This window comes from Electrona antarctica (genome assembly GCF_951216825.1).
Source record: "Electrona antarctica genome assembly, chromosome: 4".
In the NCBI taxonomy this organism is placed as follows: Eukaryota; Metazoa; Chordata; class Actinopteri; order Myctophiformes; family Myctophidae; genus Electrona; species Electrona antarctica.
Genome location: NC_136809.1, coordinates 30145665 through 30170607, shown reverse-complemented (window position 1 = coordinate 30170607; position 24943 = coordinate 30145665). Strand labels below are relative to the sequence as shown.

The window sequence follows — 24943 nt, the reverse complement described above, 5'->3', positions numbered from 1 at the left end:
GTAATTACTGCTCTTTGGCCTTGTACGAGTGAAATGCTTTGTACCCAGAGGCGCCGTCGCCTGTTTATTTTAATGCTACAGTGCCGGCTCTAATGCACAGCTTTGTCTGTCTGTCCGTTTGAGCATGGAATGTCCGTGACGTCATGTTGTTGACATCATCAGACGTCATCATTGTGAAGAAAGGCACCGCTCACTTTACACAAGTGTGATTTGTTTTAAATGATGACTGACCCGAAAGGGAGGGACCCGTGAAATTGTTACATAGATCCGAGTAGAGCCGTCATTAAAAAAAAAGACGCACCAGGACGCTAATTCCCCCCGTGGTGGGAAAATATCCGGCCAACAAGCTCATATCATAAAGTTAAAGTCATGAGATTGTCTGTGATTTTTTTTTAGACTTTCGCAAATCTTAAACAAACTCTCAGACAAGATAGCCTAATTCTGTCATCAAACACAGATTTTGAGCTGTTCTCACATCCTGTGAATCCTGACGTCACTGCCTGGCCACACCCACATTAAGGTCTTACTGCAGTGGTTCCCAAAGACTAGGATTACTGCATGTTTTTTGTGAGGGTACCTACCCTAGGGGACACAGGGAGAACATTCAAACTCCACACAGAAAGGCCCTTTCGCCAACCCCGCCTCGGGTATGGGCACTGATGCCGCGGAGGAGAGAACACTCCCCCAGCGCCCACAGCGTCCCCAGCGGGAATCGAACCCAGGACCTTCTAACTGTGAGGCTACAGCACTATCGACTGTGCCACCGTGCTCACTTGTGTATCCTAAAGTGTAAAGAGCTGAAGAGACGGGTAAATGCCTGTTACTCAACAAACACACTATAGCAATGATTACTATGGTATATAGAGCTATTGACACTTATTTGAGAAGAATCCACCTTTAAATATTGATTTTAGATTAAATATGTCAGCAAAATTTGAAAGCATGCTTTACAGTGACATTTTATAATCAGTGCAAGTCAATCTCCGGAACAGTTCAATGAGATTTATAGTTACTGTCTAAAGAATAAAGTGACTATGGTTCATATTTCAGTATTCAGTTGGCTTGGCACCCAATGACCTCGCTCCATAGTGGTTAGGTTGTATTTATTGATTGTTATGTGTTGGAGAATGTGCTGATGAGTGAACACTGCTATTATTCATAGATAGTTATTTTTTGCGTTCAAATAGTACAGCATGATGGAATAGAATAGCTCTTACATACATGGACATGTAAATACTGTAACTAGACCAGACAACACATACAACTTCATACTGACAAAAGGACTATCATGAGCAAACATCATACTTTTGTGCCCATATGGCAAAATCATCAGGTATTCTAAATTCCATTACTTCAATCAAATCAATACAGATATTGGACATTAGAACACATCTGCAGATTAGCGTTAATTATGTTGTTGTTACTTGTTATGGATATGTTTTAGAGCTGTATTTCCATAGAAGTCAGTGTTGATAAAACTAAGTGGCCATTGCCCTTTATAGGGTGTGTTCAAGTCAAACATTGAACAGTGATACAGTATCTGTTTTTATTCATGCCCAGGCTCATATCAGTCAAAGTGGCTTCCCATGTCAATATTGAATGTGCTTTCATATGAAGTGACACACAATGTATGGCTCCAGACTAACTGTTAAGAAGCTGTTGCTCAAACAGTACTTTTACCTACATGTGGATGTATTGTTTTGCTATACAAAAGCAAATAGTACTTGTACCTACATGTAAGATTTATTATTTTGCCATACGAAAGCAAATAGTGTTTGTACCCACACATGCAGATTTATTATTCTGCCCTACAAAAGCAAACACCAGCTTGGGTGTTCACAGGTCACAGATTATCACTTGATTATGGATCAACAAAAGCTACACCCATGAGACAAAATCACGTACAAAGCATTTTCTTGTGTCTGTACTTAAGCAGTTAACCTAGTATTTAGAATGATTTGCTTGTCAATCCATATTATAACCCTTCAGTGACCATGTTTTCTATCTGCTCTGTTGTGTGGTCACAATGCATTGATTGATTGATTGAAATATTTATTAACAGTTTGCAGAATTACAGTACATTTCAAGCACAAACTCAATACAAAGGCTGTTAACTGTGAGTGGACGACCCAATTAAGCATTACACTTGTTTACAAGAGGGTCCACCATGTTCAATTCATCAAAACATTTAGAGACGTACAAATAGACACTTCTATATAGACAAAGAACAGAACAGGAATTCATCATAATGGAGGTAAAAAGGGAAAATAAACATAAACAGTGAGGGAAAAAGGGGGGGGGATTCAGATTTTTACGGGGGCCAGTTTCGAATTGCAGCCATCCGTAGGTGCCCTTTGAGAACGGTTTTGAAGGCGTCAAGGGATTTGCATGACATTTTGGTGGCACTCCCTCTGGTGTTGTGGGTGTGGACTTTGTTAACATTAAGGAAGTATAGACAGGTACATGGGTATCTTGGTGGTGTATCGAATCTTGTGGACCAGACGCATTGCAAGATGCTGTACTCTGTCGTCGACCCTAAGCCATTCCAGCCTGTCAAAGTGCAAAGTTTAAGGAAGGCAATTCAAAGAAAGTATTAACCAGTTGACTACCAAATGGGCTTAAATCTCCTCTCTTGACTTTAAGCTCCGTTAATCTCGCTCTTTACCGCGACCTCTCTTAATCCTAAATTACATTTCCTTTGTGGTCTGTTGTCATTTGTTAGTTATCTTAAACTCTCTTAATCCTTAATGTCCAATGTGGTCTGTTGTCGGTTACTGTACAGTAAAATAGGCATCAGATTTAGATTACATGTAATGTAAATCTGTATGAAAAACATGGTAGTAAAAGAGGAGGGCACAGGCCATGATGTTTGGGGGGAAAACAATCTAAGTGTAATTGAGAGGCAGTGAAAGTTCCTCCCACCCACCCATTGCGTGCTGGAGGAGACCGTCTGTGGGTAAAATATTGATGGAGGAGACGAGGTAAATATTTGATGGTGAGGTGGACACTGCAGTACAGTGTACCAGGGTAGCAACAGGGGAAGGAGGTCTGGCATGGATGGGGAGATGAGGATGTTTTGTTTCCGTTATCAGAGCGATTGAAGGCCCCCCTCGGGCCCTCATGACTTGACGCCTGTGTCCCTCTCAGCTTTCCTTCTGAAATACTGAAAAATCACAAAGGGACGAGAAAAGGCCTGGGTGTGGCATGATTGTCACCAGAAATGATCTTACATTTGTATTATTTGTATTGTAATAAAAATTATATCAGACTTATAGGGATTGCCTGCAAATGCAGCTAAAACAACATGGTCATCAAAACATCACTGAAAAATTCACATAACGGGCATTTCTTGTATTCTTTACATAAGCCTGACATAACAAATTAATTATTGATTTCATACAGAGAATTCTGTGACTGCATCTCTAGACAGAATGAAATGCCTGAGTTTATTGTGACAATAGCTAGGTTAAAATGGTGCATGTTTTGCTGCACGTAAAACCTCCATACAGGAGTGCACATTATCTCTCTCACTCCTCATACCTCCAGCCGAACCACACACTGTGTGTGTGTGTGTGTGTGTGTGTGTGTGTGTGTGTGTGTGTGTGTGTGTGTGTGTGTGTGTGTGTGTGTGTGTGTGTGTGTGTGTGTGTGTGTGTGTGTGTGTGTGTGTGTGTGTGTGTGTGTGTGTGTGTGTGTGTGTGTGTGTGTGTGTGTGTGTGTGTGTGTGTGTGTGTGTGTGTGTGTGTGTGTGTGTGTGTGTGTGTGTGTGTGTGTGTGTGTGTGCGCGCGTGTGTGTGCGTGTGTACGCGCGCGCGCGCATGAAGGGGGAGTTGCTAAGGGTGCAGCAGTGTTACGAGCCGCAGACGTTGGCAGGAAGGTACCACCTCTCTGTTTCATAGGGGTGTTCAGGCTTTCTTGCAGCCTGCCTTTAGACCAGATTAGCTTCCCTACATGGATTTTTTACTGTGTAAAATAGAATAATGTTAGTGCCTTATCTGTGAACAGGATTTCATCATCCTTATCAGAATCTCTGTGTAACCCCCCCCCCCCTGCCCTCCTCCACCACCCCTGTGTCTCTTCATCATCTTGTCTATCCCCGGAAGTCCAGCGTGGCCAGGTAGATGCAGGCAGTGTGAGGGGAGGGAGGGGTGCAGGCGTGTGACGTCAGACTGGCCTCACGGCCGCGGGAGGGATTACATATTAACACTGAGCAGCTGAGTGCTGCACACAGATGACACAGGCTCACTGTGCTCAGAGAACGGCAGACTCTGCCTCCTCTCAGCAGCGAAGACGCACCACTGCACCTAGAGGAGAGGGGCGAGGGATCTACCCTTATGGACGGAGGAGGGATGGAGGACAGATTCTCCCCGGTCACCATGGAGGTGTGGAGCTCCTTTGTGTCAGATGATGAGGACGAGGAAGAGGAGAAGAGCAGCTCCAGCCTTGGGGAAGAGGTGGAGGTGGCACATAAGAGGAGGCACTACGGCAACAGCAACAATAATAACAACGTCCACAACGGCAATCTGTGCGGGGAGGTGAAGCAAGGTGAGGGAAGCAAAGGGACAGTCAGTGGAGGACAGAGGAGAGGGTGCAGAGGAGAGGGTGCAGAGGAGAGTGGGTGCAGAGGAGAGAAACTGGTTCCATGCATGCAGGCCAGGAGTCAGTGATATGCAATCGGAATCCTCTTGACCAGGTTTCTTTACACAATTGGGGAGTGTGTTATGGAAGATCGGCATGGATATGCATCGCTTGTTATGCGGCACACTGCAGTGAAATGCGTCAGGGTGACAGTGTGCTTGTGTTTGAGTGTAGGATTGTTTTTTTTATCCGAGTGCGACCTTTAGTACTTTATGATGCACTGCAGCATGCATGCACTGTATAATCCAGTGATGTCATGTGCGCTACAGCGTGCGCGCACACACACACACACACACACACACACACACACACACGGTTACTGACTGGGATGCTGCAGCTGTATCCATTGAGCACTGTAAGCCGGCCTGTATTAGTGTACGTCCTCTGCAGATCTTCCACGCTGTGTAGAGTCCCACTGAGCTGCAGTACCTGGACATAATGTCTAAATATAGTGAGCTGACATCTCTTTGCCTAGTGCAATATGTGAAGGTCATTGGTTGTAAGTGTGTACTTGGTTGGCACACTGCAGCAGTAGCAGCATTTCAATACAGCATGTCTTTGGTTGTCATTGAACAGTGTGTGGATTGGACGCAAGCAGCTCATCAGCTCTAATCTGTTCTGTGAAGGTTAAAGTCTTTACATTGGTGTGATTTGTTTTCCCCACCATGGTATTCCATCCTAAGTCTATTTATTATTAGAAAGATCTTATTTTTATTCTGTGCCTAAAAAAACTGAAAATTAAACCATGATCTGAACATGAGCTGATATGATTTAACAGGTTAAACAACCTCAAACGTCCCCTCGGTCTCATCCTTGGTTTAAAGGGATGTGTGTCCCGACTCCCTAGTGGACATTTAACATGTTGCCCTAGTTTCAAGTCTAGACTTGAATGCTGCAAGACTACCCCTTCCCCTAATACTGTGGAATAGATTAACCTTGCTAAAAGTTTTATTAGAGGTTTATTAGAATGAAAGACACATTTTCACCTGTCTTTTAGTCTTTTTATTGAGTCCTGAGAAAGCATCCGTTTTATTCCTCCACACTGTGTGGCAGTCTTTGTCTAAATGGGCGTTTTGACTAACCCAATTCTACGACCCTGGCATCCTTCCAGAGGACAGGGTACTCTATGCGGGAAAATTCTGTCCATTCATTCCCTTACACAACAGGATAAAGTATGCTTGGATTGGATGCTTTGTTTTCATCAGAGATAAAATTACAGTCCTACGTGTTGTACGAGGATCTGGCTCCGATGCTGGAATGTAATCTGAGAACGTATGGCACAGGCTGGAGGATGTCCTTGAGCTGCATCCACTAGACATAATGGCACTAAGCTAGAAAGGTGTATTTTAAATCATACCGTATTTTAGGCATTTAGCTTGTTACACATGAGTTCAGTAGACTCATTTTGGTGTAATACTATTTAATCCATTAAGACCTGAGGTCGATTCTACAAATGTCTTCTAAATCAGTAGTTCTCCAACTGGACCCTCAAATTGTTCTAACAGAACATCTCCCAGCGGATTCCTCATGTCCACCGGCCGCAACTGGCGACTTACGTCGGTGCAACCCCACTTGCAATTTCCCCAGAATTGCTTGCACCTTTCTAGTTGTACTTGTAAAGCCTAATTTATTATACTTGTTTGTACATCATGTGTCGCACTAAAAATGGCAGATCTACAACATGTTTCACTGCAACTAGTTTTGAGCTTGTAGATCTGTTATCTTCTGTGCTACATCACAACATGTTGCACTACAAGTACAACTAGTTCTGAGCTTGTAGATCTGCTATCTTCTGTGCTAGACACCAACTTGCAACTAAGTATAAATCAGTAGGCGTAAATCCATCCGGATAACAGCATCTGCTAAATGTCTGAATTGTAATTATATATACCCTGGTGCCAATAAGTATAATCCTGGGTGCTACTCTCCCTCTGCCAACTTGGGGAGAGAGAGAACATGCCCTCAGTGCCACAGTGTCCACGGTGGGAATCGAACCCAGGACCTTCTAGCTGTGAAGTGACAGTGCTACTGATTGCGCCACTGTGCCCCTAGGCTATTATTATTATTATCATCATTATATATATATATTTCTATTATTATAATTTTTTTTTAATGACATTCACATTCGTTCATCTTTATAGACACATAGGAGGACATATAAGGGAACATACCAGGCCTTTTGCATAAGCCTTTTAAGTGTCCCAGCCTTTTTTTTGCTTAATTTACATGTCAAATTATTTTATGCAAAAAAACGAAACAGTTTATATTATCAGTTTTCTGTTGCGTCATAGGTAAGGGTTTCTTGACTGCTCATACATGCTCATTTTGCTCAATGTAGCAGTTGGTATTTGATTGATCGATAATGCTGTGTGTGTGTGTGTGTGTGTGTGTGTGTGTGTGTGTGTGTGTGTGTGTGTGTGTGTGTGTGTGTGTGTGTGTGTGTGTGTGTGTGTGTGTGTGTGTGTGTGTGTGTGTGTGTGTGTGTGTGTGTGTGTGTGTGTGTGTGTGTGTGTGTGTGTGTGTGTGTGTGACGTGTGTGCTTATTACAGCTAAGTTTTTAACAGTTTGGAAGTGACAATTTACTGCATCCTTTTTAAGCATTAGGTAGCTGGATTATGAGTATGACATTGTGGTTCTGTTCCTGCTGTATGTTTTCTGGGCAGATCATTTCTAGAAGTAATAAAGACAGGCTTACAATGTGCTTTGTGATGATGATTATTTGTCACAGTGATGCTGTGATTTCAACTATTTTGGTTAATGCAATTATTAACCATCAATCATTCAAAAAATATCCTGGACAGCCTTCCATTAAATTTTTTCAAACATGTATGCTTTTTTCATTGGTTTTAACTGAAATTAATTAACCAACATTGTAGGCAATGAAACATGTCAAATGATTGTTTCTTATATACCTCATGGCTTTTGAATGATGTTGCAGGGGTGTCAATATCCTAGCCTGGCTTCTTGGCCAGAGCCGCCAGACTCGCATCACACTGTTTGCGAGTCTACCGGCAGATTCACGTCTGGCCAGTGCGAGGCTATCGATATGCTGCCTACATCCCATCCCATCTGTTTTTCACAGAGCAGAACATCATTGTAGCACAGTTTCAGAGTATGTTGCATTTCAGTGGGAGTCTCTACGAGCTCTGTGTATCTACTGTATCTTCTCTCACTGAATCTATTTAATTAATTTGGCCACATCTAAACCTGTACCTTAACTTAAATCACCATTTAAACCAAGTACACATTATATATGGTACATCATTTATGCCCAGTAGAGCCATTTATTGTTCAGGCCCGAAGGCAGGCTCAGTGCATTAGGCTGATTAGAAACTGATACGGCCACTCGGTCATGGTGTTTTAGGCCAAATTCCAAGCACCTCAATATAATTACTTTCCTCTAGAGTCTAGTCTATCTATTCTTGCTGCCAAAGTTAGATTGGAGAGGTGACTTAGGGGAATGGTATGATATACTTTTATGCATGTGGTGGTGATTTGTGTATTTTATTTAGGGACGCCAGCCCCTCCAAAATTGCGTCATGTGGTAGGCAAGTCTATGGACTTTAAATGTTTGTTTACAGCCTAATTAAAAATAACCGGTCGCCAGCCAAGTCTATGGACTTTAAAGTTTGTCTAGGGCAGTAAAAGATCACGTACAGTAAGACATAATCTGGCTGATATTAATAGCCTACTGCACTCGCTGCTCCCCTCACTTCACACACGTGTGATTGTTTTTATTTATTTTAGGACTTTTTGGTTACTCCATCTCTTTCTCACTTTAAATGTTTTCAAAAACAACAAAAACAAGCAATATCTAGTCTTAAATAACATTGCGTGTTTGTTTACATGGCTGTCATGTCGGATACAGCATGAAATCAAGTATCGCAGCAGGTGTCTTTGATTAGACGGCAGTCTGTTCGAGCTCATTGGTCATTATCCAGAAATGACACACCGCTGAATTCAGTGATTGGCCAATCAGAATCAAGCATTCAACCACTGTGTAATAACGCATAATATAGCATACAGTAATAGACAGCATTAGCTTAAAAGGGCATTCCACTCATTTTCAACATTTTACTATGTCATTAATACACCTTAGAGCTGTTGTGTAGAAATAATAAAAAAGTTCCCCCATTCTGTGTTTCCTAGAACTGGAGGTATGAGAAAAAAAACCATTAACATGGTGAATCACATCTTGATGATGTAATCATAGTAAAATGTTGAAAATGAGTGGTATTCCCCTTAAGGTCTAATGATCTACTTGACCCCTGTCAGCTCTCATAGTACGTAAACAAACCCATCATCAGGATGGAAACAGTTTCAGGTCAGATACTAATCTCCCTACACTACCTTTCAAGGCTCCCAAACAAGATACAACATTAGCAGCAACCTAGTGTCCCTCTGCTGAGCTCAGGCGTCTTCTCAGATGTTTTATTTGCACGGACTCCCTTAACTGAGAGTGTACAAACTATTTGGTTCCATTTGAACACACTCCGAGTCAGAGTTACAGACATGGTCATTCAGGTCTTTATGTGTTTCTGGTAATATTATTGTACACTCATTTTTTTATGTCTGTGGCAATTTCTTTTTTACAAAAATGTCTGCCACAAGCTAGCATGGTGATGAGGGGTCATCACCATGCTGGCTTGTGGTAGACATTTATTTCAAAATTAAATAGCTGAGCTATATTGGTATGTGAGATAGATAGGCAAACAGACAGAGAGAAGCTCTTAATTGAGTCTTATCTGGCATAATGGGGATAATGGTAAGAGGATCAGTATTGGCAGAACACATGGAGATGTTGTGGTCTGACCTGGCTGGGACACTTAAATGAGGCAGGTAATGAGTTCATTCACACAGTAACAAATCCTGTTTTTGAAGTGGTTCTACTTTTGTTCTTAATAAAAAGCTCAGAGCAAATAACGTAGGCTATACAATGTCAGCTTAATAATGAATGCAAGCATCCTTTTTATTTCCATGTGGTAACTTTATTATATACAATGTCAAGCTGTTAAAGACTACAAATGGTAGCAGAGCCTGTGAGCACTGAAAATATGAGCTGTTTTCAAATTTTCACTTTTTAAATTAATTGAATACATTGATATTTCTCTACTCCCTGCAGTGCTGTGCTCTGAGAGAGTGGGCCAGATCACTAAGACGTACCATGACATTAAGGCTGTCACCCACCTGCTGGAAGAGGTAAGCTCTAAATTCTACAAATGCCTTCTAAATCGTTCTGAAACTTTTACATAATTCAAAACTATTCAATGTTTTTCAAACATTGTAAAGATTCTTCAAAAATTCCAGATATACAAGCTTGCGGCACAAAGTGACGCGCTGTGAGCTTGTCTTGTAGATTTGCTATTTTCAGTGTTGCTACTTGCTGGTTACTGAAAACCAGTAACTAGTTACAGTTACTAGCTAGTTACCTAATTTAAAAAGTAACTCAGTTACTTTACTGATTACTCACACCAAAAAGTAATGCATTACTGTGAAAAGTAACTTTTTAGTAACTATATTGAAGGAAAAAACAGAAAAGGGCTCCCACTCCCAGGCCACTTTGTATGTGTGGATAGCTGCTCTTACTGATTATTGGTGGTGGTGACGATACTACCATACCATACCATACCACCTTTATTTGTATAGCACATTTAAAAACAACAACGTTGTACCAAAGTGCTTCACAGTAAAACATTAAAAAACATAACTTCATTAAAAAACAACAAACAACATGCACAGTGTCACATTAAACATCAGAAAACATCTCATACTGTGCTTGGAAATGCCAAGGAATAAATACTAATTTGAGTCTGGATTTATAAACAAAGTAACCCAATCAAAAACCACACATTCATTAAGAGGTTTGATTATTACACACACACGCGCGCCGCGCAGCCTCTCCCTGTGTCTGTACGTCTCTCTCTCTCACACACACACACACACACACACGTCACGGACGCAATCACACACGCTTGCCGCGGGAGTTGCGGGACAGACACAAACGCGTGCACGCACACAATAGTTTTCCGTCCAATTTGCCGTGCCAGGGGAGGAGGTGGACTGCCGGTGGATGAGTCTGTGTATGCAGTCTTAGGTAGTCACACAACTTACATTGAAACGTTATTTTCTTTGTGCTCGACAAAGGTGAAGTAGTGAGAATATATCCATTTGGAGAAGCACAATGTGGGCTCCGCCGCCACCATGACAGTCTTGTTAGCAAACACATCCACAGCGCGTGCAGCCACACACACTCAGTCTCTCCCTCCTCCTCCCTCTTCTTCCATTTCTCCTCCCTCTCTCCCAGAAGTCTGTCTCTCTCTAGCCGAGACTACATGAAAAACTAACGGAGTAATGCACCATGTAGTAACGATAACTGAGTTACTGAATTAAACAAATAATGCGTACGAGTTACTGCCGAAAATAATGGCGTTACAGTAATACGTTACTTGTAACACGTTATGTTCCAACACTGTATTTTTTAATAGCCATTTCTAGAATCGACACGGATGCTTTCCCGGTTTGAATGGGTTAAACTCACTTTCACTTTTGGCGTCTTCAGTTTTCTGCCCTAAAAACCCTAAAAGCTGGGGATAGGAGGGGCTATGGCCCCTCAAAAACAATTAAATTATGCCTCCACAAATTTCCATATCGGTGCATCCCTACTAAATATGCATAACTGCCAAAAGGCATTTCTCAAAAAGCATGCATTTTCAGAAGCAAAACTAATTTGTGGAAAAGGGGTTCTTCTTATAATTGTGACTCTACGCTTTTAGAAAGAACGTGACCTGGAGTTGGCAGCCCGTATTGGCCAGTCTCTACTGAAGCAGAACAGAGAGCTGACGGCCACTAATGAAGTGCTGGACGAACAGCTGGACATTGCCAAGGAAGAGGTAAAAACCCATCACATCATATACTGTAGAATATATATTTACCACTGAACTAACAATGACTTGTTACTTTGCTATCGTCTCTTCTGCTGTATGTTATTTGTATTTACTATTTATATACAGTGCTTGGAGGTGGTCTCTACTGTAATTATAGGTGTTTTAGTGCGTCTGACAGTGATCTCACCCGTAATCACAACCTCATCAGGTTATCCTCTAAGGTATGATGGCTACAATAATTGAGCTGGACGTTTTATTCTGCAGATTGCACAGCTTCGACATGAGCTGTCCATGAGAGATGACCTGCTCCAGTTCTACACCACCAGCGAGGAGGTGGAAGCATCCGTGTCCCGCTCACCGTGAGTACACCATCACATACACTTCTGTGTTTATTCCTACTAACAACAACACTACATGATTAGGGCAGTGATGCAGATTCTGCAAGACATTCTCTCAAGACAGATTCTGCGGAATCTGTCTTGAGTGATTACTCCGAAATATTACTATTACGGTACATACATTTCCGAAGGAGGTTGTATTTTCTCTTGCTGCATATTTCTAAAAAAAAGGTGTGTGTGTGTGTGTGTGTGTGTGTGTGTGTGTGTGTGTGTGTGTGTGTGTGTGTGTGTGTGTGTGTGTGTGTGTGTGTGTGTGTGTGTGTGTGTGTGTGTGTGTGTGTGTGTGTGTGTGTGTGTGTGTGTGTGTGTGTGTGTGTGTGTGTGTGTGTGTGTGTGTGTGTGTGTAATCACAGCCATTATCGGCGTTAACGTGCTGCGTTATCGCACGATAAAAAAAATATCGCCGTTAATCTATTCTCAAAGTTGGGTCTGGGAGCTGGGTCTGCAACTCGCCCTCATCCGTATAAGCGCCCATTTGTGCCGTTATTTGCAAACGTAGTCAGCCTTATTTATATTATACAGCGTGTTGAGTTTGCAGATCTCCTATTTTCTGCATGGCACTCACTGTGGCCTCACCATCTCACAACAGCGCAACACCAGTCCTCCACTCCACATCCCCAAAGCTCACTCACCACGAATCCAAGCAGAGGTCCTCACAAGTATAGAACACCGACACCACAAAGTCCTCATCGCATGGCGTATCCCCGCAAAAAGTTGAGATTTAACTCCTCAAGCGATTGTTATAATTCCAAGTGGTCTATACTCCGTGAAGTGTATATTTTCATTGGGTGTATAAGTCACGTTTTTTTTATGCCTTTATCAAACGATATGGAGAGAGATGCCATGCAGCCTATATTGCATGTGCACTGGTACACTCTCTCAATTAGGGATTTTCCCAGTGGTTAATTTCACTCTTGTGTACAACCTTTATTCAAACCTCATTTGAAAGAATATATTAAGGGTAGGCTGCCTATATGACAGCCTTTTAAAATGTTTATAGCTAATATTTGAATTTTACACAGCTGTGCTACCAAATCACTTATTACATCATGCCAGTCTGCACGAATCTGGGTCAAATCAATTAAGCAGAAGTAGCTCCCTATAAACTCCCCTGTTCTCAATATTAAATCAAAAAGATGAGTAAAGAAGTATGTTTATCATACCTTTTTAATAATAAATTTAAAAAATAAATAATGGCCTACTGCAAATAACGGCCTGGTTCCTTATAAACGCCCAGGGTCCGAATCGATTTTGCATATTAACAGCCTGGGCTACTATTTGGTAATATATATGGTATCCATATTAGGGCTCCTGGTCTAATGGGCCACCTGGCCTGAGAAACCCGTTCTCAAGGACTTACTTCTGATCATTATTTAGGTAGCGCACACATATTTTGAATATGTTGAATCAGTTCAAATGAGCCATTTTAATCTAGATTAATCTATATTAACTCCAGGATTGCAGTGAGATTAATCTAGATTAAAAAAATAATCTATGCCCACCACTAATATATGAATAGAAATAAGGGATGACCAACCCATGACTTTCTCTGTTGGTCCTCCTAGAATAAGACGGAACGAGTCGGCCAACTCTCTCAACTCTCTCACCAACCTTGTCCACTATGACTTCCTGCATCAGAAACTCAAAGGTCTGGAGGATGAGAACCGCAAGCTGCGCTGCGAGGTGAGATACACTACAAGATCCAGCCTAAACTGATTGATTCAAGCTGAAGGTTTCTATATATAGCAGTGTTAATTAAGCTATATACTGTATACGTAGGCCATTGTATATATCCAGTAATATTGTCAATCACTGTATGAATCAAATTGAATTACTCACTTTCTAGTATTTTTATTATAAATGCTATCTTGCAATCAAATGGATCTTGTGAAATGTTAAAGATTTTAATTAAATTGGAATCGACTGAATTCAAATGAATAATAACACATTGACATGAATACCTTTTCCAGGCCAGTGAGCTGGAGTCAGAGACCACCAGCTATGAGGAGCAGGAACAAGAGCTGGTGATGGTGTGTGTGGAGGAGCTCAGTAAGTACCACATAATGAATTTCATACTGTATTTATGAGATAAGTGCTCTTTTTAACCATTTAACCCCTATTTATATACTGTATACTTTGCTGTTAAGTGTTGAAATAAAAAAATGTGTCCAGTGCCTTTTATTTACAGTGAGAAATCAACCTCCTTCTGAAATTAAATTGCGTGGCTTTATTTCCACATAATATTCCCATTCTGTGAGGCTGCATAAAGGGCCTTTCAAACGTGAAGCGATATAACGCGCCTATAGTTCATTTTCAATGAGACCTGCGTTTTTTCGCAGAGCAGTCGCGGCGCGACAACGCAAGTGTATTTACGTGAGCGCGGTCCTGTGAATTTGTTGCGCGTGTGCTTGTTTCGTGCACACGCCCTCGACTCACCAGACCTGGACTCTGTATAGCTTTTTTTTTACGCTTGCGTTGTTGCGCCCCTCTTGAGCAGACCTGTAGCAGACCTCTCGTTGATCCAGGCAACAACTTGTGCGTTCCTCGCTTCCTGTTTGAAAGGCCCTTTACACACACAACAGTTGGAGAAAAAATATATTTTGGTACGAATGAATCACGGGAAAAAACGCCCCCAGTGTGTAAGATCCTTTACACTTAAAGACGGGAATCCATTTTTGGCGTAGTTGTTGCTATGTACAGTATATAGCAACATAATTTTTTTTGTAATTTTTGAATAAACATTTGAAGTTTTTCAGAAAACTTAGGTCAGGTTAGGTAAGATTTAAGGCCTATTCATAGTCTGTTTTTTTCGGTGGTGAGGTGACCACCAGAAAAAAGGGCTGGAGCGGTGGTGGTGGTTTGCTCTTCACTGCGGCTCGTGACGTCATGTTGTAGTTCGGTGGTCACCTAACCACCGAAAATCCAGACTATGTATGAGCCTTTAGAAGGCATTTTTAGAATTGGCCTCAGTCCTAATGAAATGGTTTAATGTAACATGACTGTGTGGCTGTGCTGCAGCCACGGTGAACAAGCAGGTGGTGGACCTGTTTAATGTAACATGACTGTGTGGCTGTGCTGCAGCCACGGTGAACAAGCAGGTGGTGGACCTGTTTAATGTAACATGACTGTGTGGCTGTGCTGCAGCCACGGTGAACAAGCAGGTGGTGGACCTGTTTAATGTAACATGACTGTGTGGCTGTGCTGCAGCCACGGTGAACAAGCAGGTGGTGGACCTGTCAGAGGAGCTGGCCAGGAAGGTGGAGGACTCTTACAGACAGCAGGAGGAGATCAGTTCACTGCTCGCTCAGATAGTTGACCTGCAAGCACGCTGCAAGGGGGTGAGGGAGACGCACGCACACACACACATGAACGCACACAGAAACACACACAGAAACACACACACGCACACACACACGCACACAGTACGCACACAGTACACACACACGCACACAGTACGCACACAGTACACACACACACGCACGCACGCACGCACGCACGCACGCACGCACGCACACGTACGCACACAGTACACACACACACACACAGAAACACAGACAAACACAGACACTGCATACACATAATAATGTGTGTACTCTATAGTGCATTATGTATAATATATGTTCTAATAGAATATTGCTTAATAAAAAATAGTTACTAAACAATCACCCTCTGATATGGGTCACTGGCCTGGACACAACAGTGCAAACTACTCAACTCAATCAACTTAATAAACCAAGCACAACGGAAATGGTATTTTGTTGTTTATGACTCACACACGTACACACATTCACTAACTATACTGTACATACAATACAATCAACCAGTCTGTACGTCGCTTATAGCACATGATAGCATGATAGCTTGGCTTTGTTGTCGATTAGTAGCAACAGGTAATTTTACTGTTGAAATAAGAAAACACACATGACACAATACAATAATTAAACGCAGAACATACAACCGACTAACAACATTTACATGGAAGGTATAATGTGGACATTGATCCTTATAATAACATTTATGGGCACTTCACCTACCGACCGACCGTCCCAGGACCAACGGAGAACTGAAGTCAAGACACTCACAATAAATCGCTACTACTCATAAGAATAATAACTAAATTATACTCCAATGTTCAAACATTACGGGAATAACTGTATTCTTAATAATACAAGCTTATATTGATAGCTGATGCAAGATATCGATAGATGATGCTAGAGATGTGATGCTCTCCAACTACCTCTAGGGTGCATCACCGCTTTACACACAGGTCAAATGCTGTCAGCTTAAATATAAAAAATGTTTCTCACAGGTAAACACCACAATATATAGTACAGTATATTGTACTATACATATTACTATACAGTACATACAACATACACATATATACTATACCATACATATATATTCAGGTTTTCTTTGACTAAATACGCTAAATTATACTTCACTTTCTGTAAAAATGTGCTTTATCTTATCCATGCATGCCCGGAGCTTCCATTAATTTACAGACATAACGTGCTCTTGAGCACACGCCTAGGTGCCCTCAAGGACGTTACTGTACATAAATCAAACACGCCCTTCCTGAACTCTTGCATAACAGAACCCATTCAATATTTATCCATGTTTCTAAGCTGTTGCTTAGTTCCTTCCTCTCTACAAACGACAACGATAACACCAATCTGTCTTCCATTCTGTGCGTCTAGCTGGCCAATGAGAACGAGGAGGTGAACCAACACCTGACTGCTTCCAGGGAGTGTCAACTACAGCTCAAATCAGAGGTGAAGTCAGTTCAGAGATTACCATCTAAAAGTACACAAGTGTGATTTGCAGTCGTCTGTGATGGTTATTCGGGTTCAGAGTTTTCCCTATGGTTTTAAGTACCAGCCATGGTGTCGTTTCATCGCTGTCGGGTGGAAGCCTTGTAATGCATGTCCAGAAAAAGAAAAATCTAATGTAGTCACAAGTTCTTGTTAACACGTTTCATTGGTGTAATATGTATAAAACGCACATACACACTTAATTTTACTCTCCAACAATATCAGATCTCCAAGCTCACAATGCACTGTGATGTGGTGCATTGTGAGCTTGTAGATGTGCTATTTTTTCTACTTTTGTCTGACTCTGTAGTATGGCAAAGTGCATTAATAACAAATAAAAAAACATGAAAACTTGAAATATGGAGATTCAAGGTATCCACCCGACAGCAACATGTACTTCTATGATTCCTGTAATCTTTGCCGAATGTCTTTGTTCATAATACAGTTTGACTGATCTCTGTCTCCCTCTACCTGCAGCTAAAAGACTTGCAGGACAAGTACTCTCAGTGTGGGGACATGCTACGTGAGGCCAGAGAGGACATAAAGAACCTGAGGAATAAAAGCCTGCCTAACAGTACAGTGCAGCGCTACAGTGCTCTAGCTGCAGTGTTCCCCATGGACTCCCTGGCAGCAGAGATTGAAGGCACCTTCCGCAAGGGATTGGACAGCCCCGCCCCCATCGAGTACAAGTCAGTTTGTTAACTTGAACACGATTGTATATAAAAAGGATACATACTATGTAAGGGATAATATCTTCAGGGAGTTTAACCTAAGGTTAAACTCCCTGTGGGTGAATTATTTCCCGACTATGACCACCTAGCCAGATATTATCCCCCTTATTACATAACATAAATTAATAAATTGCCCAAAACATAACAAAAACAAGTATTCCATAATTTCACACTGGCTGCAGGTTGACTGATTGACCAATCAGAATCAAGCATTCAACCAATTAATAATATAGAATAATAGATATTCTATATATATTATATCTACTGTAGCTATCATATTTATCGGAAAACATATTACATATATTAAAATATATGTAAATATATAATATCACCATAAGGCCTTTTGTTGTTTTTAACTGTATAACTAATAACAATGGGCAGCCCTCGTCCATCGGTCTACAACTCACTTTGTTATATTTAACACCAAACATATAGATAAATAAAAACTTTACATAACTGTACAATAACATAATAACACGTCTTGCTTTAACACTTTGGATAATATGATACGAGAGCTTATTTATATATATATATATATATATATATATATATATATATATATATATATATATATATATATTAGAGGAATATTGTGGATTTTCTTTTTTCCAACTTCAACATAAAACATTAAACTCATTAGACATTATACACTGTTCTTTGAGGTGTGAAAATGTCGTTGGGTTGCATCTCATAAAATCTGACCATCAAAGGTTGATGTCATCATGGACTCATTTGCGGTCCCGTCCCTCCTGACAGGAACCACCCGTGGCGCGTGTTCGAGACAGTCAAGGTGGCGAACAGGCTGCGCTCTCAGTGTCACTCTCCAGCGCTGCCGGGGTCCAGTCCAGTGTCAACTCGTTCCAGTCGAAACAGCACCCCCCGCACCAGCTTCTACGGTTCGGATAACGCCAGCCTTAACCTGGAGGACCGACTCTACTCCAAACACAGCCACAGAGAAGACACCATTGAGTAAGTCTGCACATGCACATGCACATGCACATGCACATGCACAGACCCAGTCTCAACATTCTAGGTTCAAATCCTGTTCCATATCTTTCTTGTAAGACGCCTCTCCCTCTATCCGGGATTTCCTATGCGTTTTAACGGCACATGCCAATATAATTGTCCATTCAATTTTATATGAATGTAATAAAAGATTAGTGACTGTAGAGAGACAAATTGTGTCTTATTTGTATTTTGGGTATGGCTTCTTCTCTCTCCCTCTTTCCTGTCAGTATTATCAATAAAGGCAGAAAAGCCTAAAACAAATCTTTAAAAAAATAAAATAATGAAGAGATCACGAGGCAAGAGGTAAACATACTGTACTTTTTTTGAAAAACAATCAAAAAAAGTACAGTATGTTTACCTCTTGCCTCGTGATCTCCATTATTTTATTTTTTATTTTTATTTTTTTACGCGCTGTCAGGCCAAACGCCTGGACCACTTGGCTTGACTTCATCTCTTTCTCACTTCTCTCTCTCAGTGTGAGCGGTCCGAAGCGTCTGGGTCAGCCCGGTACGCCGGGAGGTCGCGACCTGGAGGCCGCTCTGCAGTGCCTGTCGGCGCGGCAGGAGAAGCACTCCTCCGAGAGGCCCTTCTTCGACGTGGAGCGCGAGCGGAAACTCTGGGCCCTGGCCAAGCACTGCGAGGACGAGGAGGGAGGGCAGAGAGATGGCAGCGGGGGCAGGGATGGGGAGGGAGAAGGCTCCAGCGGTTTCCTGACGCCTGGTAACGACAGCGTGGGCTCGGCGACCTCCTCGTCCACGGGAACCAACTACTCTGGAACCAACTACTCAAACGGCAGCAGCTCGTACGGCGGCTCCTCGAACTCTCGCTCCTACCTGCCTGACCGCCTACAGATCGTCAAACCCTTGGAAGGTGAGCTGCTGTACTTGTACGTTCAGGGATGTCACTGCTGGCAATACAGCTACTAGCAACAATGCATGAACAGTGTGGATATCAAAATAAGGTAAAAAATAAGAAAATAATAGTTATAGGGATAAAAAATAGAAATACAATTGGAATCAGTTGTTTTATGTTATGTGACTGATTAATTTTGTGGATAGCATAAAGATAAAGACCATACTGTATTCTATGGTTACAAAATGTAATTACAAATCATTTGCGTACAAAACATAAGCAAAAATGATGACACAGTTGAGGTTGTATAGGGACAAGGTCAGTGAAGCAGCTCAGACCCTCACTGGCAGATTTAAGAGACCATTTGTGGCATTTTGGAGTGAGATCTTACAAATACTTTATAGAATGCTAGATGTAAGGATACCATTGGATCCAAAACTCTGCATTTTGGGATTGTACCAGTTAACCCTGGTTATACCAAGGAATAAACAAATTCTTATAGATATGTCACTACTCCAAGCAAAGCGCACAATTGCTCTAACATGGAAAAACACTCGGAGACCACGAGCGAGCCAATGGCTCAGGGAAATGAGCAGCTGTTGTGCTATGGAAAGGATAACTTATATTTTGAAGAAAAAAAGTGAAATATATGATGGAAGTCTGGGGACCTTTCACCCAACTCTTAACGAATGTTGATGTGTTTGCTTCGTAATGATAATGGAAATGCCTCATAAACTGTAGTGATCTTATGGACTCTCTCGGACACTGATACATCTCACCTGTGAGGACCTATATACTAATTTATCTGCTTATATATTGTCTGCTAAATGTCAGCATTACCATGTTATGTATGAAAAAAACCAATAAACATATTGTTTAAAAAAAAGAGAGGAAAAAAAAGAGACCACATCTCTTCCCATCACTCATCATCTGTCTCTCTGTAGGCTCAGTAACTCTGCACCAGTGGCAGAAGCTTGCTAAGCCCGACCTGGGGGGCATCCTGCACCCCCGGCCAGGGGTCCTCACCAAAGACTTCAGGGAGTTGGAGACAGACGTGCAGCATGTCTACAGCCTCAATGACCTGGAGGAGGACGAACCTGACCTTGTGCAGTTCCCTGCAGCGCACAAACGCAGCATGGGTAAGACCACCAGGAAATTGACTTTTGAATTGGGACACGCATAATGTATTCATGCACGCACACATCCAACACCACACATGCACACGCGCGCATGCACGCGCAGTACATACAGTACATGCATATACACAATGTCTCACAATCTAACAGCTGTAACTGGTACACACCACTGGAAAACCTCACCACCTGTGTCAATTTCCCCAGCATTACCATTTTACATTATAATCCTCATTATCTCATCCGTCTTGTTTTTACCATACAGTAGGTAGCTAAGTGTGTGCGTGTGTGTTTGTGTGTGTGTTTTCTCCCCTCCATGACCCTGTCCATCAGTCAGTCCATCTGGTCCCAACCTCCCCCAGACCTCTCACACACACACTGTCACCACCTGCCAAGTCCTCCAACCATCCATCCTCATCCCCTCTCTCTCCTCCAGGTAAGGACAAATAAACACACACACACACACACACACACACACACACACACACACACACTGAGGATTTTATTTTGCTGAGACGATATTCTTCGTCATCTCGTTTTTATTGCATGTAGTTTGATGTACACAAGTGTGTGTGTCGATGTTACATACACTGTATGTGATTATAACCCTGAGCATTTGTTTTGCGATGTTATTTTCATATAGCACACTGCAGTACTGGCTGGGTAGTCCAGACTTCCTCTTCTCTAGGTCTCTCTTTCGCTCTTCTTACCAGCCTCTCTTATCTCTTTGGTAGGAAGCGATGGTCGAAGCTCTTCCACCAGCTCTGACAGAAGCCTTCTAGGCAAAGTAAGAGCTGTGGATACAAGTCTTCTAAAGGGTAGAGGCATGCAAGTAGATTTATTGAATTACAGAAGCACCAATGTTGCAATGCTGAAAATCTGATTGGAGTGTTTGCATAAGGTCAGAGCCTTATGTTAAAAAGACTAAATCCCTCCGTGTGGATCCACCCTTACCTTCCTTTACTTAAACCACATCCCACCTAACGCTATCGTCCACGCCACTCCAGTCTCTGCGATAGTACTAAACTTTTCTTTTGCCGACCATTGTTGAGCTCATACACCTCCCTGCTTGGATTAGAAACATTAACACATCTTGTTCTAACATCTTTGCCTTTTCTAGGTATGCAGCATGACCAACGCCCCACTAACATTGTTTATCCTCGCATGCAGCCACCATACTGACACGATCAGTGAACTGAACTAACCACAATGACTTAGTGGTTGCATGTCCTCATTTTTGTGGTCATTTTCAACTCCCTTTAAGCAGATCTTTCATTGCCTTTCCTCATTCAGCAGCCTTCCCGCTGTCAGCCTATCAGCTTGTGGGAACACTGAGCATGTGACCACCTCCTCTGGCTCCCAGCAGCACTTTGGTCTGCACTTTGACCCCCATCCAGGACGGCCCACCTCCACCTCCACCACATCCTCACTGGGACTCCTGGAGCTTCTGCGGGAACAGGGCATCTCCGCTTCTACCTGCCACCACCAGCAGCAGCAGCCACTACACCCTTCCACCTTCCACCACACAAAGCTAGCCCACCCTATGGTGACGGAAAAAGGCATATGGTCGATGCCCTCAAAGGACGAGGAAGACCAAAAGAGGACAACAAGCGTTTTCAGCTTCAATCTGGTGGAGAAGCTACAGCGCCTGGGCCTCCACCAAGTGGTGGCCTGGGGGACAGTGGGCACCAGTGGGGGGGAGAGAGAGGTGGTCAGCAACCACCCACCCCCATGACACATACCCCTCCCTCCCCAGTTTCCATGACTCACCGCAGTGACTTTGCGTCAAACCGTTAACCTAGCTAAGCTAGCAGCCATGTGTAATCCCCATTTTGAGCATTTACATTGAGAGGGTCCAAACCCTCCGTGGCATCATCAAGGGAACGGAAGAGATCATACCTAGAGCCATACTTTTCATTTTGTGTGTGTGGTGCTATGTGGTGTACAGTTCTTTTCTATGGAGTTGTTGTACACTAGATGGATTGCCATGGTGTGTGTGTGCGTGTGTGTGTGACTGTGAGTGTGTGTGTGTGTGTGTGTGTGTGTGTGTGTGAACCCCTCCATCTCAGGACTGTCACCTCACCATAAGTACCAGAAAGTCAGCAACACGTTATTATCTACTTTTTATAAGCGCAAAAGAAACATTGTGAGGAGTAAAAATGTTTTTTACACTGTATAAATTGGAAAAGTGTTCCTCTGTAAGTTTGTAAAAAAAAAAAGAGAACTCAACTCTAATCCCAGTATCATTGCTTTGTGTGTAACAAAGTTGTAATTTGAAGCAAAATCTATTAGACTACTGTAGTTGTGCTAAATTATTGTCATTTTACACACCAAAACAACTGCTGATGCTGTCACACTGAAAACATGCTTTGAAATGCACTGAAATTCAACCTGTTTTCCGCTTATGAGCTGCTACAGTGCGCTGCTACATTGTACATACTACATAGTACATACTGTAAATCTGTGTCCAGTCACATTTTGAATTTAGCCAAGGCTCTTATTATAATGAGTGAGCCAGTAGCAAGTCTGTGTTTTTGCTTAAGGACACTTTTTATGTACACATATACTGTATTGCACATAAGGTCCCACCAAGCACTTACACCTTGCCCAATGTGGCAGAGATCACACGACACTGAATACAGCAATACTGCCCTGCAAAGCCAAAAAACAGAAACCATGTGAATAGTTAACCTGAGTAGAATGTCTAGCAACATCAATACTCTGTCCCACTAATAGTACACAGTAGAATCCAGTGTTATTTCAACTCTTTAGTGTACAAATTTAACCAAATGGACCTGGAAGGGTCCGTAAATAAGGATTTTACTGTGTACAGTAATTTTGTCTCGAAAATGGGCACTAGATGCCATTTAGCAGCTTTTCTTTCTCAGACATTTAAACCCTTGTCATGGTGTTTGATATTTAAAACAAACGAGCATGTATGCTGCTGCTGTTTGACTTTGTAGGGCTGCATGAATTGACTGAGTAACCTTGAGGACACTGACCCTGGAAGCACTACTACAGTACATGTATACCCAGTACAGTACATCTACTGTATACTGTATTTTTCAGTCCTCGCAAACACGAACCTCACCAGAACAATTCAGGTAGTTATCTGGTACTTGCTGTATCAACAATATAGACTTGGATTTGCGATAGCAAACAATTATATACACAATTTTCCTCACTGAAATTAAATCACAATTGGGACGGGCATTCAAGGTCGATTCTCCCAGTTTATGAGTGGGATCGTCATGTAAATATGAGCAAATTGTTATTAAGAAATGAGAGGTCCTAATTATTTAAAACTGCATGCTTTGACACTATAGGTGCTTTGCTTTCTGGACAATCAACAGTAGGGCAAAAAAGGCATAGGATACTACGGAATAAAAAGGGAAAAGAGGTCATGAATGCGGATTTTTATGATTTGTATTGAGATGATGATCAACCAAACTGCTGTTTCTCAGATGTCAAAATGGACTCCTGTGTGCTGAATAGTAGATTCACAGTTGTATATTTGTGTGTGAATGTGTATATAAATTGTACCACCTGTGAATTAAAACTGTACCATGCATCTCCATCCAGTACACATTTTTATATTTAAGAATTAACATAGTGAACTATTACGTGTGTTGGGGGGGGGGGGGGGGGGGGGGGCGTTCATGTGTGCGTCTGTGGAGCGCACACCGTATCTATCGAAATGAGACTAGACTTTGTTGTTAAAATGTGCAATATTTATTTGGCAGCAAAACATGCAAGAGTTTGACAGCAGACAGAATGCATTCCATCTGAGATGTTGATCTCTTATCAGCTGTCACTCAGCGCTTCGCCGTCCAAAGTCCACCCAGCCCCTGTAGTCCTGATTAGCCATGCAGTCGGAGTTCATTATCTCTGCGAACACAACATGCCTACATAAACCAAACGGAAGAATTCAAAACACATTGAAAAGTGGCTCAAATGTCATTTTTATCACGATGCACTGTTGACTTCATGTGGAACCTATGTGAAGTTGCATGTGAACTTGACCGTCGGTCAACACACCATCTAATAAAATGAATAAATAAAAAGTCTAAAATGTTCACACCCGCATTCACAAAGAATGACTGCATACCTGAAATGCCGCTCATAATTTGTTTGGTCATGACCTCACGCTCGTCCTCCGATAGCTGTACCAGCCGGTGTGCGACAGGTGCCCGGACCTGGCGCGTCTCGGCGGCCCCGGGCCCCTCCCGTCTGAACGGATGCTGTCTGGAGAGGTGTTGTGGTAAAGGCCTGCTTTCTTCAACGCCTCCATTTAAAGAGGACGATGCTGGAAGTGCCTCTCCAGATTGAAGCAGTGCAGCCACAAGCGCAAGAAGAAGAATTACTTTCATTGCCATTATCTGTTTAAGAGGGAAAGTAAAATTATACTGTATCAATATGCCTTCAGTGTTAAAATTGTTGGCTGCTAATTATAATATTTTACAATTGAAAAAATGTGTAACCAAG

General features: G+C 42.1%; 1 protein-coding gene across 1 annotated transcript; it reads left to right on the top strand.

Moving 5' to 3' along the window:
• Positions 1-4304: 4304 nt before the first annotated feature.
• hap1 (huntingtin associated protein 1) lies at positions 4305-24035 on the top strand. Its single transcript, XM_079499946.1, has 14 exons — positions 4305-4545; positions 9761-9837; positions 11412-11528; positions 11787-11881; positions 13486-13603; positions 13891-13969; positions 15128-15258; positions 16621-16695; positions 17212-17423; positions 18222-18434; positions 18949-19343; positions 20270-20464; positions 20792-20894; positions 21752-24035. The coding sequence occupies exons 1-14, from the start codon at positions 4335-4337 to the stop codon at positions 22191-22193; spliced, it is 2463 nt and encodes an 820-aa protein (XP_079356072.1). The 5' UTR covers positions 4305-4334; the 3' UTR covers positions 22194-24035.
• Positions 24036-24943: the final 908 nt, after the last annotated feature.

Bases quoted from the DNA above. Each gene is read 5' to 3' on its own strand.
- hap1 (XM_079499946.1), top strand. From the start codon at position 4,335: ATGGACGGAGGAGGGATGGAGGACAGATTCTCCCCGGTCACCATGGAG. The intron at 11,529-11,786 runs GTAAAAACCCAT...TTTATTCTGCAG, and splicing joins TGGACATTGCCAAGGAAGAG to ATTGCACAGCTTCGACATGA. The intron at 19,344-20,269 runs GTGAGCTGCTGT...GTCTCTCTGTAG, and splicing joins GATCGTCAAACCCTTGGAAG to GCTCAGTAACTCTGCACCAG.